Source organism: Eptatretus burgeri, chromosome 18, assembly GCF_056783735.1.
Source record: "Eptatretus burgeri isolate ZD-2024b chromosome 18, Ebu_testis_v1, whole genome shotgun sequence".
NCBI classification, from domain to species: Eukaryota; Metazoa; Chordata; class Myxini; order Myxiniformes; family Myxinidae; genus Eptatretus; species Eptatretus burgeri.
Window position 1 is genome coordinate 22,246,601 of NC_140978.1, and position 20,381 is coordinate 22,266,981.

The 20,381-nt window shown below is 44.7% G+C and overlaps 1 protein-coding gene and 1 long non-coding RNA gene across 2 annotated transcripts in view; both read right to left on the reverse strand.

Annotated features, from left to right (window-relative positions):
* Positions 1–20,381, reverse strand: part of XPC (XPC complex subunit, DNA damage recognition and repair factor) — a 74,205-nt gene that overhangs the window by 41,673 nt on the left and 12,151 nt on the right. Inside the window, exons 2-5 of the mRNA XM_085863741.1 lie at positions 16,494–16,719; positions 16,087–16,148; positions 8,456–8,570; positions 6,922–7,006 (exon numbers count right to left, since the gene is read on the reverse strand). Of these exons, the coding sequence (XP_085719867.1) occupies positions 6,922–7,006; positions 8,456–8,570; positions 16,087–16,148; positions 16,494–16,719 (488 nt within the window). The remainder of the gene's footprint in view (positions 1–6,921; positions 7,007–8,455; positions 8,571–16,086; positions 16,149–16,493; positions 16,720–20,381) is intronic.
* LOC147008721 (uncharacterized) lies at positions 13,045–14,549 on the reverse strand. Its single transcript, XR_015053333.1, has 2 exons — positions 14,005–14,549; positions 13,045–13,878 (listed from the first exon to the last, which is right to left on the reverse strand). It is a non-coding gene; the product is annotated as an uncharacterized LOC147008721 (long non-coding RNA).

Here is a 20,381-nt window from a genome sequence, read left to right on the forward strand (position 1 = left end):
GACCCCTGACCCCCAAGACGACCAACGCTCCCCAGCCTGGCGTTCCTTTATATCTTTCTTGTCCGGGGTGAGAAAATCGCCATCTGAGGCAATCTCCAACCTCATTGGCTGGGTGTTATGGGAAAGTCGCCCTCTGTGGCTATCTGAACCCTCATTGGTAGGCGTGTCGTGGGAAAGTCACCCTCTGTGGCCATCTCAACCCTCATTGGCCGGGGTGTCGTGGGAAAGTCGCCCTCTGTGGCCATCTCAACCCTCATTGGCCGGGGTGTTGTAGGAAAGTCGCCCTCTGTGCGTGATTGGACAAGGGGTGGAGTCGGAGCTGAAGCGATGAAAATCTCTGCCCACGTACGTGGGCAATGACGTCGGTGTGCGAAGTGAAGTGAAGGAGATTTGTTGTAAAAAACTAACTATAAAGAAACTTCGCAGCGCACACATGTAATTCCCGTTAGGCACAGGTCTTCTTCTTCTTCTTCTTCTTTCGGCTGCTCCCGTTAGGGGTCGCCACAGCGGATCATCCGTTATGATCCGCATAATGATTTGGCACAGGTTTTACGCCGGATGCCCTTCCTGACACAACCCTGGTTGCCTCTTACGACACAGGGATCTGGTACACCTATTCTAACCGGGGTACACACCGGCCCAGTACACTGGTGCTCACTTCGCCGACCTTGGAAGGATGACAGGCTGAGTCAACCTCCTGGTGTGTATTAATTCAGTGGCCCAACGGGGCTTGAACTCAGGACCTTTTGGATCCCAAGCCGCTGCCCGAACCACTGCGCCAACACCAGGCTTCCCATTAGACACAGGTAGGGGACCCTAACTATAAACGCATACTTATCGAGATAGCTAAACTTGGGGACTGCTGTCTGTTTGTGTAAAAATGGCTTCCAAATCCGTAACAATACGACTAAAATAGAAATGCTGTTATTGGCAGAGAGTTCATAGCACACCTTACCCCATGCAGTCTTGAGAAAAAAAGGACATGGGCGGGGTCTGCGAGCAGCAGATTTGAGTGGTCGAGATGATGTAAAATACCGTAGTATTTTGTCCCAGTACTGCGAAACTAAAGGTTTTTCAAAGTGCCAATAAGGCGGAATTGTGTTGTCCAGTGTTCAAGTATATACAGGCACTCCTCACTTAACGACCTACCTGTTTAATGACCGCCCGGACTTACGACCAGCTCTTAGACAAGTCGGTATTGAATGCTGTACGAGAACTTTGGTTGTGGAAGCGGCAGCGCGGTGTCTCAGTCTCAAGCATCTCATCTCGCATCACCCTTTCTCAGTCTCAGTCTCGTTCCCCCAGTCGGTAGGTATTCACTACACTAGCGTTCGCAATCTCCAAGACTACATATTTCGTCTATAAATTTGTACTTTATTGTGCATCTGCATAATCGGAGAATCAGCGGTGAGGCGGCAAGCGCGGACGTAGAAGCAGCGGAAAAAATTGTTGACCAATTTAATGAAATCATCGAGAAAGGTGGCTACCGTCCGGAACAGATCTTCAATGTGGATGAAACCGGACTTTTTTGGAAGAAAATGCCTGAAAGGTCCTACATACACAAAGAAGCTAAAACAATGCCCGGTTTCAAGACTTTCAAGGACAGGGTCACGTTGATGCTGGGAGGAAATCCATGGGTTCAAGTTAAAGCTTTTCCTCTTCTATCGCTCAGAGAACCCACGTGCATTGAAGCAGGTTCGTAAGCACACGCTGCCCGTTTACTATCGTGCAAATAACAAGGCATGGATGAAGTTATCAAGTTGGAGTTTCCTTTAGACCTTTTCTTTCTTCAGAATAAATAAAAACGATTATCCATATTTACAGTATGCAAACATAAGTAATGTATATTAGAGCTGATTTCCTCTATTCTGTTTATTACAGTATACAGTACACTACAGAATAAACATTTTAAAATACATCCTCGCTTATCGACCAATTCGCTTAACAACCTAGTCATAGGAACGGAACTCCGTCGTTAAGTGAGGAATGCCGGTAATGCAATTGAAATGTTTCCTGTTTGGAATGATTTTCAATTTTGTGAGATTGCAAGACAGGCAGAGTAAAATCATATATATATATATATATATATATATATATATATATATATATATATATATATATATATATATATATATATATATATATATATATATATATATATATATATATATATATATATATATATATAGTCATGCGCCACTTAAGGACGGGCATGTGTTCTGAGAAATGCGTCGTTAAGCAATGTCGTCATTGTGCAAACATCTTCGAGTGTACTTACACAAACCTCGATGGTATAGCCTACTACACACCTCGGCTATATGGTATAGCCTATTGCTCCTCGGCTACAAACCTGTACAGCATGTTACTGTAGTGAATACTGTAGGCAATTGTAACACACATCCAAGATCGACGGAAGACGCGTTAGTTTTACCTTTGTGCTGTTCATGACAGCCATGTGTGTTGTTAGTGGCTGCTTACAATCCTCTCTCGCATAGATTATAGAAAGGTGAATAAATAGCGTTTGGATTTTATTGTTACGGTTGTGGAAATTCACAGATCACCATTCAGGTTCCCCGAAGATCAGTTATGTCAACAAGTGTGTGTCCAGATTAGATTTTCCCACCAATGTCTAAAGGGAATTATTCGTGTGCCGGGCTGTGCATCTTTGAGTTAGCCGTTATTCTGTTCTATCTTTTATTTCAAACAAACAGCATCTCTTCAACAACACCACCACAACAGCATCTCAGCAACCATGCCATCCCCACCACAGCGCCAACCACGACATCTCAACCACCATGCCATCTCCACAAACACCGCCAGATGAGCCACATTCGCCAGAAGGACGACCCTCCTCTACAAACAAAGAGAACAACTCGACAACTCCCGCCCCGATATTCTGGAATGGGTAAACAGAAGTGAGGGTCGGGGCGGGTCCCTCAGAACGGCGTAAGAAATAGAATGTCGGTTATCACACCAAAAGAGCCAAGCCGAACTCTCCTGGAATTTTCCCCCGCGCGCCGAGAAGGGAGGGGTGAACGCCCCGGGGCGATAAAGGGCCGCGTTGGAACGCCGAGAAGGGATTTGGCGGTTGGCGAGTTGGTGAGAGAGTCGCTCTCCTTGGCGAGTTGGAGGCGTCGTTGGAGGCGCCGTTGGAGGCATCGTTGGAGTCGAGTTAAGTTGGGAGCTGGTGGAGTCCAGTCGAGTGCGGGCCGAGACATCGAGGGTTGCCGACCAAAGGACCCATCGAGTCACCACAAAGGTGGCGAGGTAACCTGCACGGTCTCCCGGAGCCCCTGCGGTCATCCCGGCTCCGAGCAATCATAAAGGCTTACGAGCCCGGTGCTTTCCTCTCTTTCTTTTTCAGGGTTTTTGCATGAAAGTCTGTGGCGCCTTGTCTACTAAGTAGTGAACTGACTAAGTGCATGTGCATAATAGGTAGTGAACGGCTGTAGGTCTTTTTGCTCGTGTCGTCCCCTACCCCCATTCATTGCCTTGCTTGCATATGTGCAATTGGAAATAAATGTCCCCTTTGTTGAATATTCACCTGCTCGTTGCGTCCCTTCCTCCATTGAACTGCCATAATTGCGTTCGGAATAAATAGCTGGTTTTTAACACCGATAAGACAATCAGGTCCGACGGGGCTTGGCGATATAAAACCGCTCGGCAATCGCAAACGGAACGAGCTGCTAAAAGCGGCTCGTTTTCGTGCAGGCTCCGTTGAGGTGTAAATCCCCGGCATTTCTGTCTGCAGGAATAATTAGGTACATCGACAATTCGGCGATCAACCCTGTTGCGCGTGGACAGAAGAGTTGGCTGATTTATGGTGTGGTTAACAACACCCGTAGCTGGGTTTCGGCATTGATCCGAAAAGCTGCGACTGGATTGCCACGTTCGGTGGGCACGCGCGGCCGCAATTAGCCAAAGGCGGTCGTCCGTACGCCGGAGTGGCGAGAATCCACAACAATATACACAGTGGAACTTCCCGTACTTGGCACCTCGAGGGACCAGCCCAAAAGTGCCAACTTCGAGAAGTTGCCAAGTCTGAGAAGTTGGTAGTGCCCCGCAAGAGTGCCAACAAAAAAACAATGGAACAGTGAAGTGATTTATGCAATTTATGTACATTTATTAACACACAAGAGATATGTACAATAACTTCTATTTCAAAACCTTAGCAAGATATACAATAGTGCTTATTGAAAATTAGCAAATTACATCCATGTATCTTCATTATTACATGAAACAATAATTTTATTAGCGATCCTGGCGAATGAAAAAAAGACATCAAGTCCGTATGGCGGGAAGAAGTCACGAATTTTTCTAGCAAAGAATTGTTCATTTGTGTGATAAGCTGCACATAATCGGGCATATTCTCTCGTGGAAAAAAGTCTCTGAGCTTGTCCGTCATTTCAATCGCTTGTATCGGTGTTATTGTCGGGGATGGTTCGTTTTCCGTCAGGTGTTCCTTCGATCGTTTTCCGCCCTTGCAGTCTGTGCTACGGATGCGCAGTGTTTTGTACGGCAGAGCTCGGTAAAATAGTCCACTTTCGTCAAGGTTGAAAATGTCTTTTGGATCGTACAATTCAATAATTCCGTGCAAACTTTCTTTCCACTGGTCTACAGTCTCTAACTTGACAGCGGCCCCTTCACCACTCAGAACGGCACAATTTATGTTGTGGCGAGTTTTAAACTTGTCCAACCAGCCCGTCGAGGCCATAAAGTTGCGTATTCCTTGCGATTCAGCAGAGGCGAGTGCTTTCTCCTTGATCATTGGTCCCGAGATCGGCACATTCGAAGCTCGCATCCTGCAGAACCACTCCCAGATAAAGTCATTTACAGGCTCGAAACGACAGATGTTGGCCCGTTTCTTCTTGCTCGGCTCATTCTCTCCGTAGGCTTGCATGAACTCCGCTTTTCACTTTAGAATGTTCTGTGCTATACCTCGGGCGATGCCGTACTGTTCCGCCAGACTTCCTTGTGATCGACCATTGCTGTTCTTGATTAGTTCCACCTTCTCTGCCAGGGTCATTTGCTTGAACTGTTTGCGAGGCATGTTACCAGCTGACTGGTTCGTCAAACCCATCGCACCTTTTTAATATCGTTCTTTGAGTCCAAACATCAAACTTGAGTTGAACTGTCATTAAACCATGCCTACATTGTTAATTGGGCCTATCACCGTGAAAGTTTTCTTCACTGCCAAGTCCGAGAAGTTGATTGGTTAATTGGGACCGGCTTTTGGGTGCCAAGTGCTAGAAACGAGAAGTGCTAAGTCCGGGATAAGATAACTGTTAATAATAAATTGAATTAGCTTTGGGCGGGACTGGCCGAAACCCACCAAGTAGAAGAAGTTTCCAACTCAGAGAAGTGCCAACTATGGTAAGTTCCAATATATATATATATATATATATATATATATATATATATATATATATATATATATATATATATATATACATATAATCTCACTCCCCTCTACGCATGTGCAATCCGGACAAATTCAGAGCCAAAGTACTGCTTTCAGTTATTGAATAATAACTTCGAATAACTCAAAGCAAAACTACAGGTTCATTTTCCGATTCATATTCAAAATATAACAATCAATTGAAATCAAGTTGTTCCTAAAAATGACCGTCCATCCGTCATGCTATCTCCTCCTCCACGTTTGTGCAGAAATTCACCACACACGTTAATATCACCACCACATGGCAAGGTGCAAGAGCAGGATAATTTTGGCAAAAACGCCAAAAAATAAAAAAAGCAATGATGGCCACATTTTTTAACGAAACGTAGTACGTGCAATCAACATTGGGGGACGCATTAAATATGTCACAATTTATTGAACTTGACCTCCGGTTCATGCTCCAAGGGATGGAGACTGATGGTCATGGGGTAAAAATGGGAAATTAATTTTCTTGACTCAAATTTTGATATTGGGTCATTCCTGGTGGAACTATTTGGAATCTTTTAACTATGCTTTAAGTGGGAAGTGTGGGGATTTGCGATGGCGCACCATCGACTTCGCTCTAGTTTTGTCTGGGAATGGAGGGTCTGTTTAATGAAATACGTGAACCTCCAGTATACAAAACCAGTCGGAAGTCGCAAAAATTCAATATTGAGTTATTGGGTTTATTTGAAAGCCCATAAAATAAGCTTCACAACGGTGTATTATATACATGGTGGTCTGTCACAAACTGACCGAGATATCTTACGATGAAGTTTTACAACACACGTTATTGGGAAAATCGAAATAACCAGATATTAGCTTCTGGAGTTTGAGAAACTATTGCTAGTATACATTGCTAAGGACTTTGTTTCTCAAACTCCAGAAGCTAATTTCTGGTTATTTCGATTTTCCCAATAACGTGTGTTGTAAAACTTCATCGTAAGATATCTCGGTCAGTTTGTGACAGACCACCATGTATATAATACACCGTTGTGAAGCATATTTTATGGGCTTTCAAATAAACCCAATAACTCAATATTGAATTTTTGCGACTTCCAACTGGTTTTGTACTGGAGGGTCACATATAGGCGTCTTTGCCAAGCACAGTGAGTGAGGTCCGAGTTGTGATGCGCAGACATATTGGCTGGAGTCATCCAATCGGGAGAGCATTCGGTATGATAGCTCACTTGCAGTACATGATGAGCAGCAAAGTTGGAAAGACCCATTTTGATTAACACATGATTCAAGGATCAGTTTGATACATCGCAAGGAAATAAAAATCTCCTTAACCCCCTGCCCCACCCACTCCCACACCTCTCCGACAATCATTCGATATGAGTTACATTTTGAAACCCGAGCTAAAACAGTGAGCAGTGTTTCTGTTCAGTAGGTACATTGAAACTGATGACCTTCACAGAAAACGATATCTTTTAAAAACAATTCTCAACTGTGCAATTCATCCCCCCATCTTCCTTCCCCACCTTGTGCATGCATATTTGTAGTTCCTTGGTGTAACGATTGAGAGAACGCCGTACACATGTCTCAAACAAATCTTTTTGCTTTTGCCTGAAGGTGCACACATATACGTACAAGCATCAGTCACTTATAAAAGTCGCTGCATATGCTTTATGCAGAGTTTGTAATGTGCAAACAGGAGCAATAAGATTTTGGAAAATCACCATCTGGGATGGTTCCGTGGCTCAAAAACCGCAGTGACAGAGATTTTAAAAAGGGGCAGGTTAACAAATTATAAAACAGCATGGGGAACACGACAAGAAAGAGAAGCAGGAAAGAAAAACCCGATTGGTTAAACGTGTTTAAACTGGACAAAAACGGACCGAACGCCTAAACCTTAAACTAAACTCAGCACACGCAAACTTCTTTAGGAACACAGGACAGATGAAAGAGGAAGACAGAATGTTGGCTTCGCAGCGCGTCCGAGGTCGCACACTCAGTTCCACCATGTTGGTGTTGCAGCCACGTTGGGAGGTGAAAAAATACAATGGGGAAGGATTAAGAACATCAAGTACAGAGGAAAAAGGGGGAAAGGAGAAGACACAGGGGCTCGGGCAACAAGGAAATCTCTGCATATGCAGTTCTGGCAGCTTGCTCGACTGGGGTGCGACAAAACCCCTTATACTTACATTCATCAGGAAATAACTAATTCACCCCTCTATTAAGCCCAAAGTCTCTTTGTTTTCTAACACTAGTAAAAAACAATTTATTTAATCATGCAATACTAAATGTGGGCTGATAGTGTTGTGAAGAGGAATGCACACTCACCTCTGAGCTGTCTAACCTGGATAAGAATCTCAACACAGCTCCAGGTCCCCCTGCACTTGGTCCTGTTTTCCCTGCCCCACCCTGTGTCTTTCAATTCCGTGTCCTTCCATGTAATCCCCATGGCTCACCCCCTTTCTACTCCCACCATACATCTCCTCTTCTCTGCTTCCCCCATGCTCAGCCCCCTCTCTGCTCCCCCGTGCCTCACCCCTCTCCAACCCACACCCTATTTCCTCTCAACTCCCCCCTCCCCACACCATACCAACATCCTTCCACCACCCCCCCCCCACACACACACACACCTTCCTGCCAACAGTGCCTCCTCCACTGTCCAGAAAACGTTTTGGACCTCCAATATCTAAGACCTCTGTTGCAATCTCACAGATCTCTAAATCCAGACCAACACTGCTAAACTTGACATTAGTTCCTCCCACATGATGTCCTTGATTCCTCTGTGTCTCTCCCTGGCTATTGTCTCCTCCGGTTTGACAGGCCTGAACTCTGTACCAGTGGAAAAGTTGCAGTTTAAATCAAGAATTCCATTCCTCACTGTACGATGATTATAATAGTGACATAAAAGGTAGAAAAAAGGGAAACACAGGGCATATGACAGTGATGCAGCAACAAAACTGAAAATAAAACTGACCCTCACGAAAGCTGTTCAGTAAAAGTATATTTCTTCCTCAAAAAAAAAACAAACATTGTAGCCCATGTACAATGATAGCACATTACTTGCGTTTACGCTCTCGGACTTGCGCTGGAGTCTCGATGTCAATCTGAAGATCAGCAAAAGGTTGTTGAGCTTTGTCTTCTGGCTCCATTACACCATCCACTTCCACTGGCAACTCTGTGGTTAGATAGAGTTTGTCCGACATCAGAACCTGCAAGTCCATAATGTTGGATATTTACTGACACCGACACCAATCAATGGATCTCAAACACCTGTAAAAAGTCCAGTGCAACAGTAACAACTAAGGAGTTCATAGAACATGATACCCTGCACAGTGTTCATATACTCCAATTTTATTAAAACATGATTTTAAAGATTGTTAAAATATATATATATATATATATATATATATATATATATATATATATATATATATATATATATATATATATATATTTACGAATTCGCGCCCGCCGGCGTGTGATCGGCCGCATACCTCTAATCGCAACCGCGTCGCCCACCGTCGGACAATTCAGTCGTGACTTTCTGGAACCACGCCAGAAACCAGTCACGGGTGAGCTTTTAACGTCACCACAGGCAAGTCCGTATTCTACCCGCGCGAAATAGGGTCACTCGCCGAATATCGATATACCTAAGTATTCGTGCGGGTAACCTACCGAGGGGCCGTACCTCGGTGCAGGTCGGCTTGGGACACGAACCGCTTAAGCGGTCCGTTCCGTTCTACAGCGATAACCGAGCGGGTCGCCGACCTCGCCGGATCCGATTCTATTTAATGGGTATTTCAAAACCCAACTAATTATTCCATGATGCAAGATGGCATTTCCAATAGGGGAAAGAGGACGCAACGAACGGGATACATTCGAGCCAAGCACATTTATTACAAGCACACGTATATACAGCCAAGGCAGTCATGCAATATTCAGGCGAGAAGCAAAAGCAATACAACCGAATATGATTATTATTTACAGTCACTTACTCAGTTCTAACTTGTCGGACATGGCGCCACCAACATTCACTCAAAAGCAAAGGAATGGCTACCCCCAAAGACGGGAGTGGCAGACAGGGTCCATGGACCTTTATAACGCGGGACCTGGAGGACCGAACGGGTCCCGCGAGACCGTGGCAGGTTACCTGCCCCCCCTCGCTGGTCGGCGAGTCGCGTCGCCCCGTCCCCACGGCAGCTAGCATGGCCGCGCCTGATCCCGGGCCTCTCACATGGCCGGCGAACTCCCTCCGGCGCTCCTCGCACGGACGCGCAGGTTCGCGCCACCCAGCCGGCAGAGCTGCGCCTCCAGTCCGCGTCTCCGGTGCGCCGCCCGGACTTTCTACCGTCCCACGCCTCCAACGAACAGGTCGCTCCACAGGACCAAGAGCGCATGAACCACAGGGCCAAGAGCCAGGAGAGCGATGAACCACCCAGCGGCGAAACCACCAAAGACCACTGAAGACAAGACCTCGCGTCTCGTGCAGCCTTGTATAACTCGGGGCTCCGCCCTTCGCCCCTCCCCGTTTTTTGCTACACCCTCCTTCGAGCCTTTTCGAGAAGTTTCTCGCCTCACTCCTCGTATCCACCAATCGCGAGCGAACCGCCTTGCCCTTCTCGTCACACCAGCCTCGGAGAAAAAAAGGCGGGAGAAACCCACACGCACCATTGGAGGTTTCTTTTCCTCGTTCTTTTACGCCTGCGTTCTCGGACCCCTTTTGAACGCGGAAAGGGTCGTAGCGTGGTCTGTGGAGGATGGCGTTTGCAAGCTAGCGTAGTGGCGAAGATGGTTAAATGGTGGTGGTGTTGTTGTGGCGATCGTAGCATGGTTGGCATAGTGGCATAGTTGGTGGTGGTTGTGTTGTAATGGTGGGCGAGATATGTCGGTTCAAAATAACGATAGAAAAAGAAAAACACTATCTCAAAGGGTCACAGCCCAGTGAACACGAAGAATTACCTCGAAACAACGGTGGGGAAACCTATCTGAACACTCACTTACCGGGATAACTGATCTAAGGAACCTTTATGGTGTTCTTCGAATTTCCACAACTGTAACAATATATATATATATATATATATATATATATATATATATATATATATATATATATATATATATATATATATATATATATATATATATATATATATATATATATATATATATATATTTACGGATTTGGAAAGCTGTCACACTCGACATTCAGGTCCTTTAGCTCAGTTATATCGGTAAGTACATGTTGCCAGTTAAGGTCCCGACCCTAGTCGAGTGGGTAATTTAATGTTCATGCGCTGCGATTTGTATTAGGAAAACCATAAACAACAACAGCCACAAGATGCCCGTTGGTGGTGAACACGCTGCCAGAACAGCTAGCGTCCCCTGCGCGCTCACTGGATTGCGGGCGTGTTCACACTGCATCCCCGAGCTGAATTCCTTGCCTTGTATGGGCATAAAAGCAGCTCACGAGGGGGAATGGAATGCAGCGGCCGCCACCGGCGGCGGCCGAGTCACGAAGGGAAGAAATCGCGCGCCTCCGAGGAATAACGGGGCGCACATGAGCAGAAGGTCATCCGGTGTGGAAAGGGCGGAGTTACAAGGAGCCACGCGGTGGCCCTCCACCAATCGGCGTGCAGCGGGTCGGGTGACCGTGACTCAGTCAATCCGGGCCCGCAACGGGAGAGGGCGGAGTTGCGAGGAGGCCCCCCCCCGCCCCTTTGAAGCGGGGGAGATAAAAAAAAATAGCGCGGTCCATGCACGGTGTCGTTCCCCTGGCGTTCTGGTTTGGTACAGTCTGCGCACGCGCGGGTGTTCTGTTCGGGGATTGGCGCGTTCTGCGCATTGAACAATTGTGTGTCTGTGCCCTGGAAGAGTTGGTTCGTTCTGTACTGCGATCGGCGCGTCGAGTTCGTTCATTCGTTCTGTACTGCGATCGGCGCGTCAAGGAGCGCGGTCTGCACGCGCGCTGAGGTACATCACATCTCTGTACATGACATTTTGCTGGTCGTCTGGTTGATCGTCGTTTTCGTCGTCGGGGAGGTCTAGAGCCTTCTCATCTTGGTGATCGCCATCGTGGTCGTCGTCGAGGACAGGTTCAAGATAGACCCTGGCTTTCAGCTCGCCTGTCCCTCCAAGCTGAAAGTCATATTAAAGGCAATAGTCACCATTTCTGTCTGCGTGTGCCTGTTTGTGGCGCCCGTCTAGTTAGTAGTAAAATTGCATAAGTGCCTGTGCTGTATATTAGTTGCATTTCTTTTATTCAGTATAAATCTGTCCTTCCACCATCATTTGTTCAAATAAATGTCCCCCATTGTTGAACGTGAACCTACTGGTCGTGTCATTTCCTCACATTGACTGCCATGGTGTGTTCGGAGAATCAACTGGCTTTGAAAGCCGATACAAGTAAATCTGGTCCGATGGGACTTGGCGATATCAAACCGCTCGGCTTCGTATACGGAACGAGCACAGATTTTGGGGTTGGTCCGGAAAGTCACGACTGGATTGTAGCCTTCGGTGGGCACGCGACCGCGATTGGGCTGAAGCGGCCATCCGCACACCGAACGCGGCGGAAACCAGAACAAAATATATATATATATATATATATATATATATATATATATATATATATATATATATATATATATATATATATATATATATATATATATATATATATATATATCTGTTATTTTACAGTTACTGAAGCAGTCTTATACACTACCCTTATACACTGTAATAAGAAGACGTTGAGTCGCAGTTTAGGAGATGGAGGCTTTATTGAATACCATTGAATGTAGCATCAATCGGCAATCATACATAGTCACATCAACGGCCTCTTCTTCACCCAGACACTGCAACCTCTCACATGCCACTAATCAAGAAATATCATGGTTCATGGAAGTACTGTATTATGAAGGTGATTTGTGTTTGACAGTGTTCATGTATATAATTCAATTTGAATAAGGGTTTAAAGGCGTATATATAAATTAATTCTGGGTTTTACCGCCTTTTTCCCCATTGCCTATTACATCACCCTATCTAACACATTACATTAGTTATTTGTGCCTGTTGTTTGTGTCCTTTATAACATCCTAAAAACAGTAAGTTTCCTCTTTGGAATGATTTTCAATTTTGTTTGACTGCCACGCAGGCAGCGTAACAATATCATCTCGCTCCTCTCTGTGTATGTGCGATCGGGCCAAATTCAGGGCCAAGGTACGGTACAACGGTAAACTTGTCTTCGTATTCATGTTCTGATTCATTTTCAAAATATAAACGTAGATTTAAATAAGTTGCTCCTTGATCATAAAATGACGATTATAAGACAGACAGACAGATGGACAAGCCGGTAGGCGACGAGGGATTCGCTAGGATCGAAGAGCTGGATACGATGCTTTTCATTCTGACCGATCCACCGACGAAGATTCATTGCCAAGACGTATTGGTTCACATACAATTGTTCCTCTGCCTGGCAAGATTTTTCCTATTGCGTATTTTGCCAACTGGCACTCCTCATAAAAAATGACGGTAAATAGACACCCTATTTTTGAAGGACTACCATTTGAAAAATAATCGGTTTGCTGGTTTGTGCTGTGGAGCCTCGCGTTGCAGACACACACACACACACACACACACACACACACACACACACACACACACACACACACACACACACACACACACACACACACACACACACACACACACACACACACACACACACACACACACACCTCGATAAACTTCTCTCAATGCTCTTGTTTGACCACACCTCCTGAGCCACACAATATTTTTCATAAGCCACACCCACTTTCCTACGCCACTCCCACTTTAAATAATAAATAATTGGAGATGGTGTGTGGGTCGTGGAATTGTTTTCGGTAAATAAATAAATAATTGAAGGTGGTGTGTGGGTCGTGGAATTGATTTTGGTAAATAAATAAATAATTGAAGGCAGAGTGTGGGTCGTGGAATCGTTTTCGGTAAATAAAGAAATAATTGAAGGTGGTGTGTGGATCGTGGAATTGTTTTCGGTAAATAAATAAATAATTGAAGGTGGTGTGTGAGTCGTGGAATTGTTTTCGGTAAATAAATAAATAATTGGAGGTGGTGTGTGGATCGTGGAATCGTTTTCAGTAAATAAATAAATAACTGAAGGTGGTGTGCGGATCGTGGAATTGTTTTCGGCAAATAAATAAATAATTGGAGGTGGTGTGTGGGTGGGGAATCGTTTTTGGTAAATAAATAAACGTATTGTTACGGTTGTGGAAATTCGCAGACCACCAAGGACCTTAGATCAGTTATGAAGATAAGTATATGTGTAGTTAGATTTCCCCACCGTTATTTAGAGGGCATTTCCGTGTTCACAGGGCTGCGACCCTTTGAGATAGCCGTTTTTCTTTTGCTGTCATTATTTTGGACCAATCATCCCCCAACAACCAAATCGCCACCACCAACAACGCCCCCAAACAACTACACCAAACCTCCACCACCTTCGGCCCCTTCACCTCCACAACCCCACCCCGCAAACCGCCTCACCCCCACTCTCAAACGACGCCCACCAACAACCAAATCGCCACCACAAACGCCCCCAAACAACTACACCAAACCACCACAGCAAACTCCCACCGCCTTCGCCTTTCTACCGAACGTCGTGCCATGGGTTGTGAATGGGATCCTTTCGAAGAAGAAATCGGATCAGGAATGATTCACGCCCACTTTTCATCCATCCAATGGCTGAGCATCAGGTGGTGTAGCCCCGCCTCCAAACCCGCTGTGATCCACAAATTTACATATGCACTCCTCCCCCGGCCTATATAAGCGCGAGCACAACGCAGCTCGAGGCAGTCTGGAGGGGTCGGAGAACAGGACGGAGCTCGAAGCAGACGGGGAAAGGCAGACGGGGGCCGATCGACGGAGAGGAAGGAGCTCGGAGCTCAGGTCGAAGTTGAGGGGCGAGGAGGGCGAGTTGCTGAGTGGAGCAGGGATGCGGAGGAGGGCTCAGAGGCGAACCAGAGGGCTGAGTGGGGACCGCCGCCAGAGAAGGGGCGTAGTGGAGGCCACAGCCAAGAGGAGTTCGCCGGAGCCAGTACGGTCCAGAGCCTCTGATATGCGAAGTTACAAAAATTTCCAATGATAACTGTGCTCTGCAGAATTTTTTATACATGATTACAGACAAAAAAAAAATACATACAAGCTGACTAACATATCTTGCAAAAACTTCGTTTTGGCAAGATAATGAAAAATCGTGCTTAGCACGACACTTGGCGAATTAGTTGACCTTTCCGTGTGGTGGTCCAAGCTGTAATGTCATAGAATGTGTGGTGTTTATTTGTTCACACATTAAAAAAATGACGCGATGTCACAAATAACAATTATCAGACGTGCGTTGTCATGGTAACGGCAGCAGATTGAAAATTTTCACAACTCGTTTAAAGCCACCATGTGACATTCAACAACTTATCATCGGTGCTTGTTGCCTTCATTCTGATCGTAGAAAATATTTGAAAATATCTAGGAACATTGCTTTTCAACCAGCTTTACGATCCCGTTTTCAGGTTTGAAATATGTTGTAAAGCAAAAATATGTATTTTCTATGTGTGTTTTTCATGTTTTGGGTGACCCTGACCTTGACATTGGGTCAATTTCGATCAAACTTTGTACACATGTTAATATTACATGCATAAATAGACAGTATAAGTTTCAATATAATAAGTGCAAAACTGTTTGAGAAATAGCCGTGTGTAATTCACAAAATTCCCCATTGGTCTATAATGGGCGATAATATAAAGTGATGCAGAATCCAGATCTTGATCTTGAACATCACCAAAAGTCACACATCTTTTTGCACTGTGGATTTCTATCAGCTGTTAAAATTTCATCTAAATCGGTAAGAATTGTGACCTATAGAACGAATAGAATTTTTTTTAAATCATGCCAAAAGATAAAAACTTTGACGTCATACGCTTGCGAAAACTGTGCATAATTTGTACTAACATGCAATTTAAAACATTTGGATATTCCATTGAAGTTTGTTTTGGCGTCAACAGGAAGTCGCTACGACTTCCGGTTACTGAGTTATGTTCAAAAGCTTGTTTTCACCTTTTTTGACGTAGCGTCGTGACGTTAAGTGCGATTATGACGTGATTTGATCCCAGACTATTTCAGCAAGATTGGCTATCACGTGTTAAAATTTGAGAACGATTGCTTCAGCAGTTTCGGCTGCACACGAGCGTAAATATTTTTTTAAAATGAGGTCACTAGGCAAAACTTTGACGTCATACGCTTGCGAAAACTATGCGTAATTTGTCATAAGATGCATTTAGTAATCATTTAGATATTTGAATCAAGTTTAATTTGGTGTCAACGACTTCCGGTCACCGAGTTATGTTCAAAAATGTGTTTTCACGTTGTGTGACGTCACGTCGTGACGTTTAGTCCGATTAAGACGGGGTTTGGACGCGGACCGTCTCAGGTGGATTGCCTATCAGGTGTAACAATTTAAGAACGACTGGTCCAGCAGTTTGGCCTGTAGACAACCGGACAAACAAACAAACAAACCAACAAACGGAACAGACCAACATACTTGACAAAATCGAAGATATTGCCAAGTCACAAACGGACCAAAATGCAATACCCTCTCCTTTGGCGACGGTAATAAATGAAAGTTACAGTTAAATTAATACACGTACCTGCCACTTCCTCCCACTCCTCTGGACTTTCCTCCGATTCATCTCCCTCATCTACACAACCGCTGGAGACACAAAGTGTAATGTTATCTGTAAAAACTGCTCATTGTCCTCTTCAAGAGCAACATAGCCAGCAACACTGTTGTCAAAGCCTGAAAACAGCAGCTAAAGACTACCACTACAAGTGCAACGGAGAGACAAAGAAGGATTGGGGGTAGAAGGGATGTAAGGTTCAGAGGAAAGAGGCGTAAAGGAAGCAGAAGGAAGGGAAGGGACATGTATGGAGCACAGGGGTGGGGGTGAGGGGGGTGTAGAAGGGTGTTAAATTCTGCCATAATTGTGTATGTAACAAAGAGATTATCCTTCGGCATTACAACAAAAAAAAAAAAATCACCCATCAATGAACATACCTGGAGGTGGTTGGAATAATCAGAGAGGGTCCACAAGAGGAAGGAGCATTATGTATGCTTTCGGACCCAGCAACATCAGAACCCGCGGTACGGTGAGCTCCTTCAAGTGCCCCCCTGCAATCATTCGCTTGCTTTCTCCCTCGTGCACCTTTCCTTCCCCTTGTCTTCTTTTCCTGTGGTTTCTGAGTCAACTCCGTAACGGACGATCTCGTGGATTCCTTTTGGGCTATAAAAGTAAAAGCAGAGTAAAAATGATGGAGAGAAAACATGAATAGAGAATTCAAACGTGAGAGCAAGAGCTAATGGGTGTTTTCATCTTTATCTGAGGCCATGAGGTTTGATGGTATTTTCTGATAGGGCTATCAATGGAATTTACAAAAAGTGATTTCTTATGGGAACCCTCTGAGCGAGAGACAACATGGGGTCAAAATTCATGTCCACCTCACATTTGGGTGAAAACGGAACACACAGAAAGAAGACCAAATCTATCAAAATCGGCATCTTTCCCACTTATCCTGTTTTTCATTTAAAAATATACCAATAATGTGTGAAAATATATCATAAGTAATTTTAATATCTTAAATGCTTTCATACACTGTAGTTAGAGTTGTTAACGGAAGATATTTAAAATGCTTTTTACCTGTACTGTACTTATTTTCGTCGTCCATTTCTAATTTAATCAATACCAGCACATTACCCATGGTGATTGTGTCACCCCCCCCTTCCGCACCCCCACAGTGACTTACACACACACACACACACACACACACACACACACACACACACACACACACACACACACACACACACACACACACACACACACACACCCTGGTGTTGGCTCAGTGATTAAGGTGGCTGGCTTGGGACCTTAGGGTCCTGAGTTTGAGCTCCTGTCAACTGTTGAATTAAAACCAGGTGGGGTTGACTCAGACTGTGATCCTTCTGAGGTCGGCAAAATGAGTACCGGTGTACAGGGGTAATAACCATTTGGGGTAACCTGCGTCAGAGTGGCGACCCATCCAGGACTATACTCCTTGCCAATGAAACTGCCTCAGCAGCCATATGCACCTTTACAGTGCGAAAGAAATGGTTAAAAAAGAGCAAAGGCAATTCTGACAACTCTTCAACAAAAAGCCCCCTCCAAACTGTGTCCCATCTTTGCTCGCCCCCACTCCCTCTCCCAAGTCCTCACCCTTCCCCTCCCAAACCTCAAGGCATCCCCAATGCCCTCCCCACACTCAACCCATCAAGCCCCCCCAATTCCCCCCCCCCCAGCCACCAAAAGTCCTCAACTCCTCCTCCCCCTTCCAAAGTTGTCCCATCTTTGCTTTTATGAGCAGGAGGAGGGTGAGAGTAAACGGGCAAAACAGTGGAATATGTAACATTTTCTGCTCCCTTATCATGCTATCACCGACTTCACAGAAACCCATTAACAGTCACCTGTTCAACTCACAATTTGAGAAAAGTCGGAAACAATAGCAAACCTGCATAACCTCCACAGTAAAAGTGTTACTTGAGAGAAAAGGTAATTATAAAGGGTTCCTAATTTGGCAGCTGTCGTATAGAAATTGTGGGTGGAGTCAGTAAAACTGTCCAACCAATGGGTGGAACTCGCACGTACGGACGCACACACAGCTCCTTTTATAGTATAGACTATCAGTTCAGATAAATTTATGATAGTTCAATGACACAATACAGTATTCGATTAACCAGAGTCCTATTCTGAATCATCAGATGAAGAGCTGCATGCTGCTATGTCTTCTGCTTCATCAACGGCGACGAGATCGTCATCCACGTGTTGATAAATATCGTGCAGGATCCCATTTTTTTCGAATCATGAAATCTGGAAACAACCTCCATGAACCTTCCAGCCATTCTATGTGGGGTTTCACATGGCTGGAGAGCACAATTGTAGGTATTTTTTTCCAAATAGAAGCCACAAACTGACCTGCAAGGTGGAAGTAAGACCGGGTCACTTTGCTTAATCCTCTCAAGGGGACGCTCCTTGATTCTGGGTGAAGTGGCGTGATAAAGCAATACAAGCCGAGCATCATTTGCGCTTGACAACTGTGGTTTTTCCATCGAGGGCACAAACAAATGCTTCAATGCTGGAAATATAGTATCTGGTGATGGGTAACATGAGTAACCAATTCGTTTTTCTTCATCAATTACAAGGTTGTGTTTTCCCCTTTCGTGTAAAGGGTGGAGTGTGATTACACCCTGAAAAAGTATGTCTGGCAGGAATGGCAGAATATTGTTTTGGACCCAGACTCAACAATGGCAGAAGTATGGACATACCTCTGAGTATTCTTTATACTGGATCCAGATCAGTCCAAATGGTTGAAGCAACGTTATTCATACGACATAGAAATATGCTCATTACATCAGTGTCAGATGATCTTATAATAATGTTCTCATTTGAATTATCTTGTGACTCACAAATATGACTAATATGCCACACAATGTTGACATGCTCGGTCAGTAATGGCACGCTTCTCCACCAATTCCTTTTGTTTTGTTTTTTTACTTCAAAATGACTTCCTGCTCCAACCCATGAAAAACTTCCTCTTTTGTAACACTTTAAATATCACTGTCACTGCCATTCTTTCAGCAATAATTTGACAGAGCAGCCTTGAATTTTCTCAATGTCAGTTTTTGTTGAAATTTTTAGAGCACTATTGCTCTGGTCCTGTCATACATTCTGAATCAGTCGACCCATGACTTGATCTCTCAACATCCTTTATTGGTGGGCTGTTGCATGTATCACACACTTTGTGTAACCGTGGAGCAAAGCTGCACAATTTTGTGAAGATCACCAAGGCACGCCACCAAACGTACTTGGGAGATTTGCCAGTATCTAAATGAAAAACATTGCCTCAACAATAACAACAACAACATCGATCATAGCAGGTGGTAAACCCATGACTACTTGGTTCTCAAGCTTTTTTAACGAGTTTGGACTTGTCTGCTTTACGAGGTGAACCATCGACATGTGCCAGTGACATTGGCACAGAAGTTATGGGGGTAGGTGAGCACCTATGCCCAGTTAGGGGGGGGTAGGTGAACACCTACTTTGGTCTTCTGACGTTTTTTCTGTGTTAATTATCATCTGGAACGAATGCGATGTAAGAGTTGTTATCCACCACTAATAAGGCTAGATGGAAGTTAAAAGGAGCTTAATCTGCGGAAGCCAAAGGTGAGGGACGTGATCTGTGGTCATTCCGAGCTGGAATAACAAAGGACAAATCTAAATTTTATTATAAAAGTGTCTAGATCAGCGTTTCTCAACCGGGGGCCCGTGGCCCCCAAGGGGGCCATCGGCCTTCGACCGGGGGGCCATGAGCGGACGCCGAAAAACTGCGATTCAGAATGGTGAAGCTTGTAATGTACAATTAAGGTGACGAGTCTCCGGTCATAGTGTCAAAGTAAAAAGGGTAGATGAGTTTAACCACGATTTTAAAAGAGAAGGCGGAGCCCACAGAGCATTCATAGTAAACCAATGTTTACAAAAACGTTAGAATTTTGTATTTTTCAATTTTTTTCTCAGATGTCGAAGGTTCGAAAATGGAATGACAGCTATGTCAAGTTTGGATTCACGAATGTCAGTCGAGATGGCGTGGACTGCGCGTAGTGTCTGCACTGCTCGGTCGTGATGTCAAACCATCGCGACAAGATGCATCCCAGAAGGAAGGAAGATAATATCGACGCTCTGTCTGCGAAACGATCACGGTATGACCGTGAAGCGACACTTCCCAAATTTGGATTCCGGCCAGAAGAAAAACCTGCTCTTCAATCCAGCTACGAAGTGGCATACCGAATTGCGAAGTGCAAGAAGCCGCACACTATTGCTGAGGACCTTATCAAGCCATGTACAGAGAAAATGGT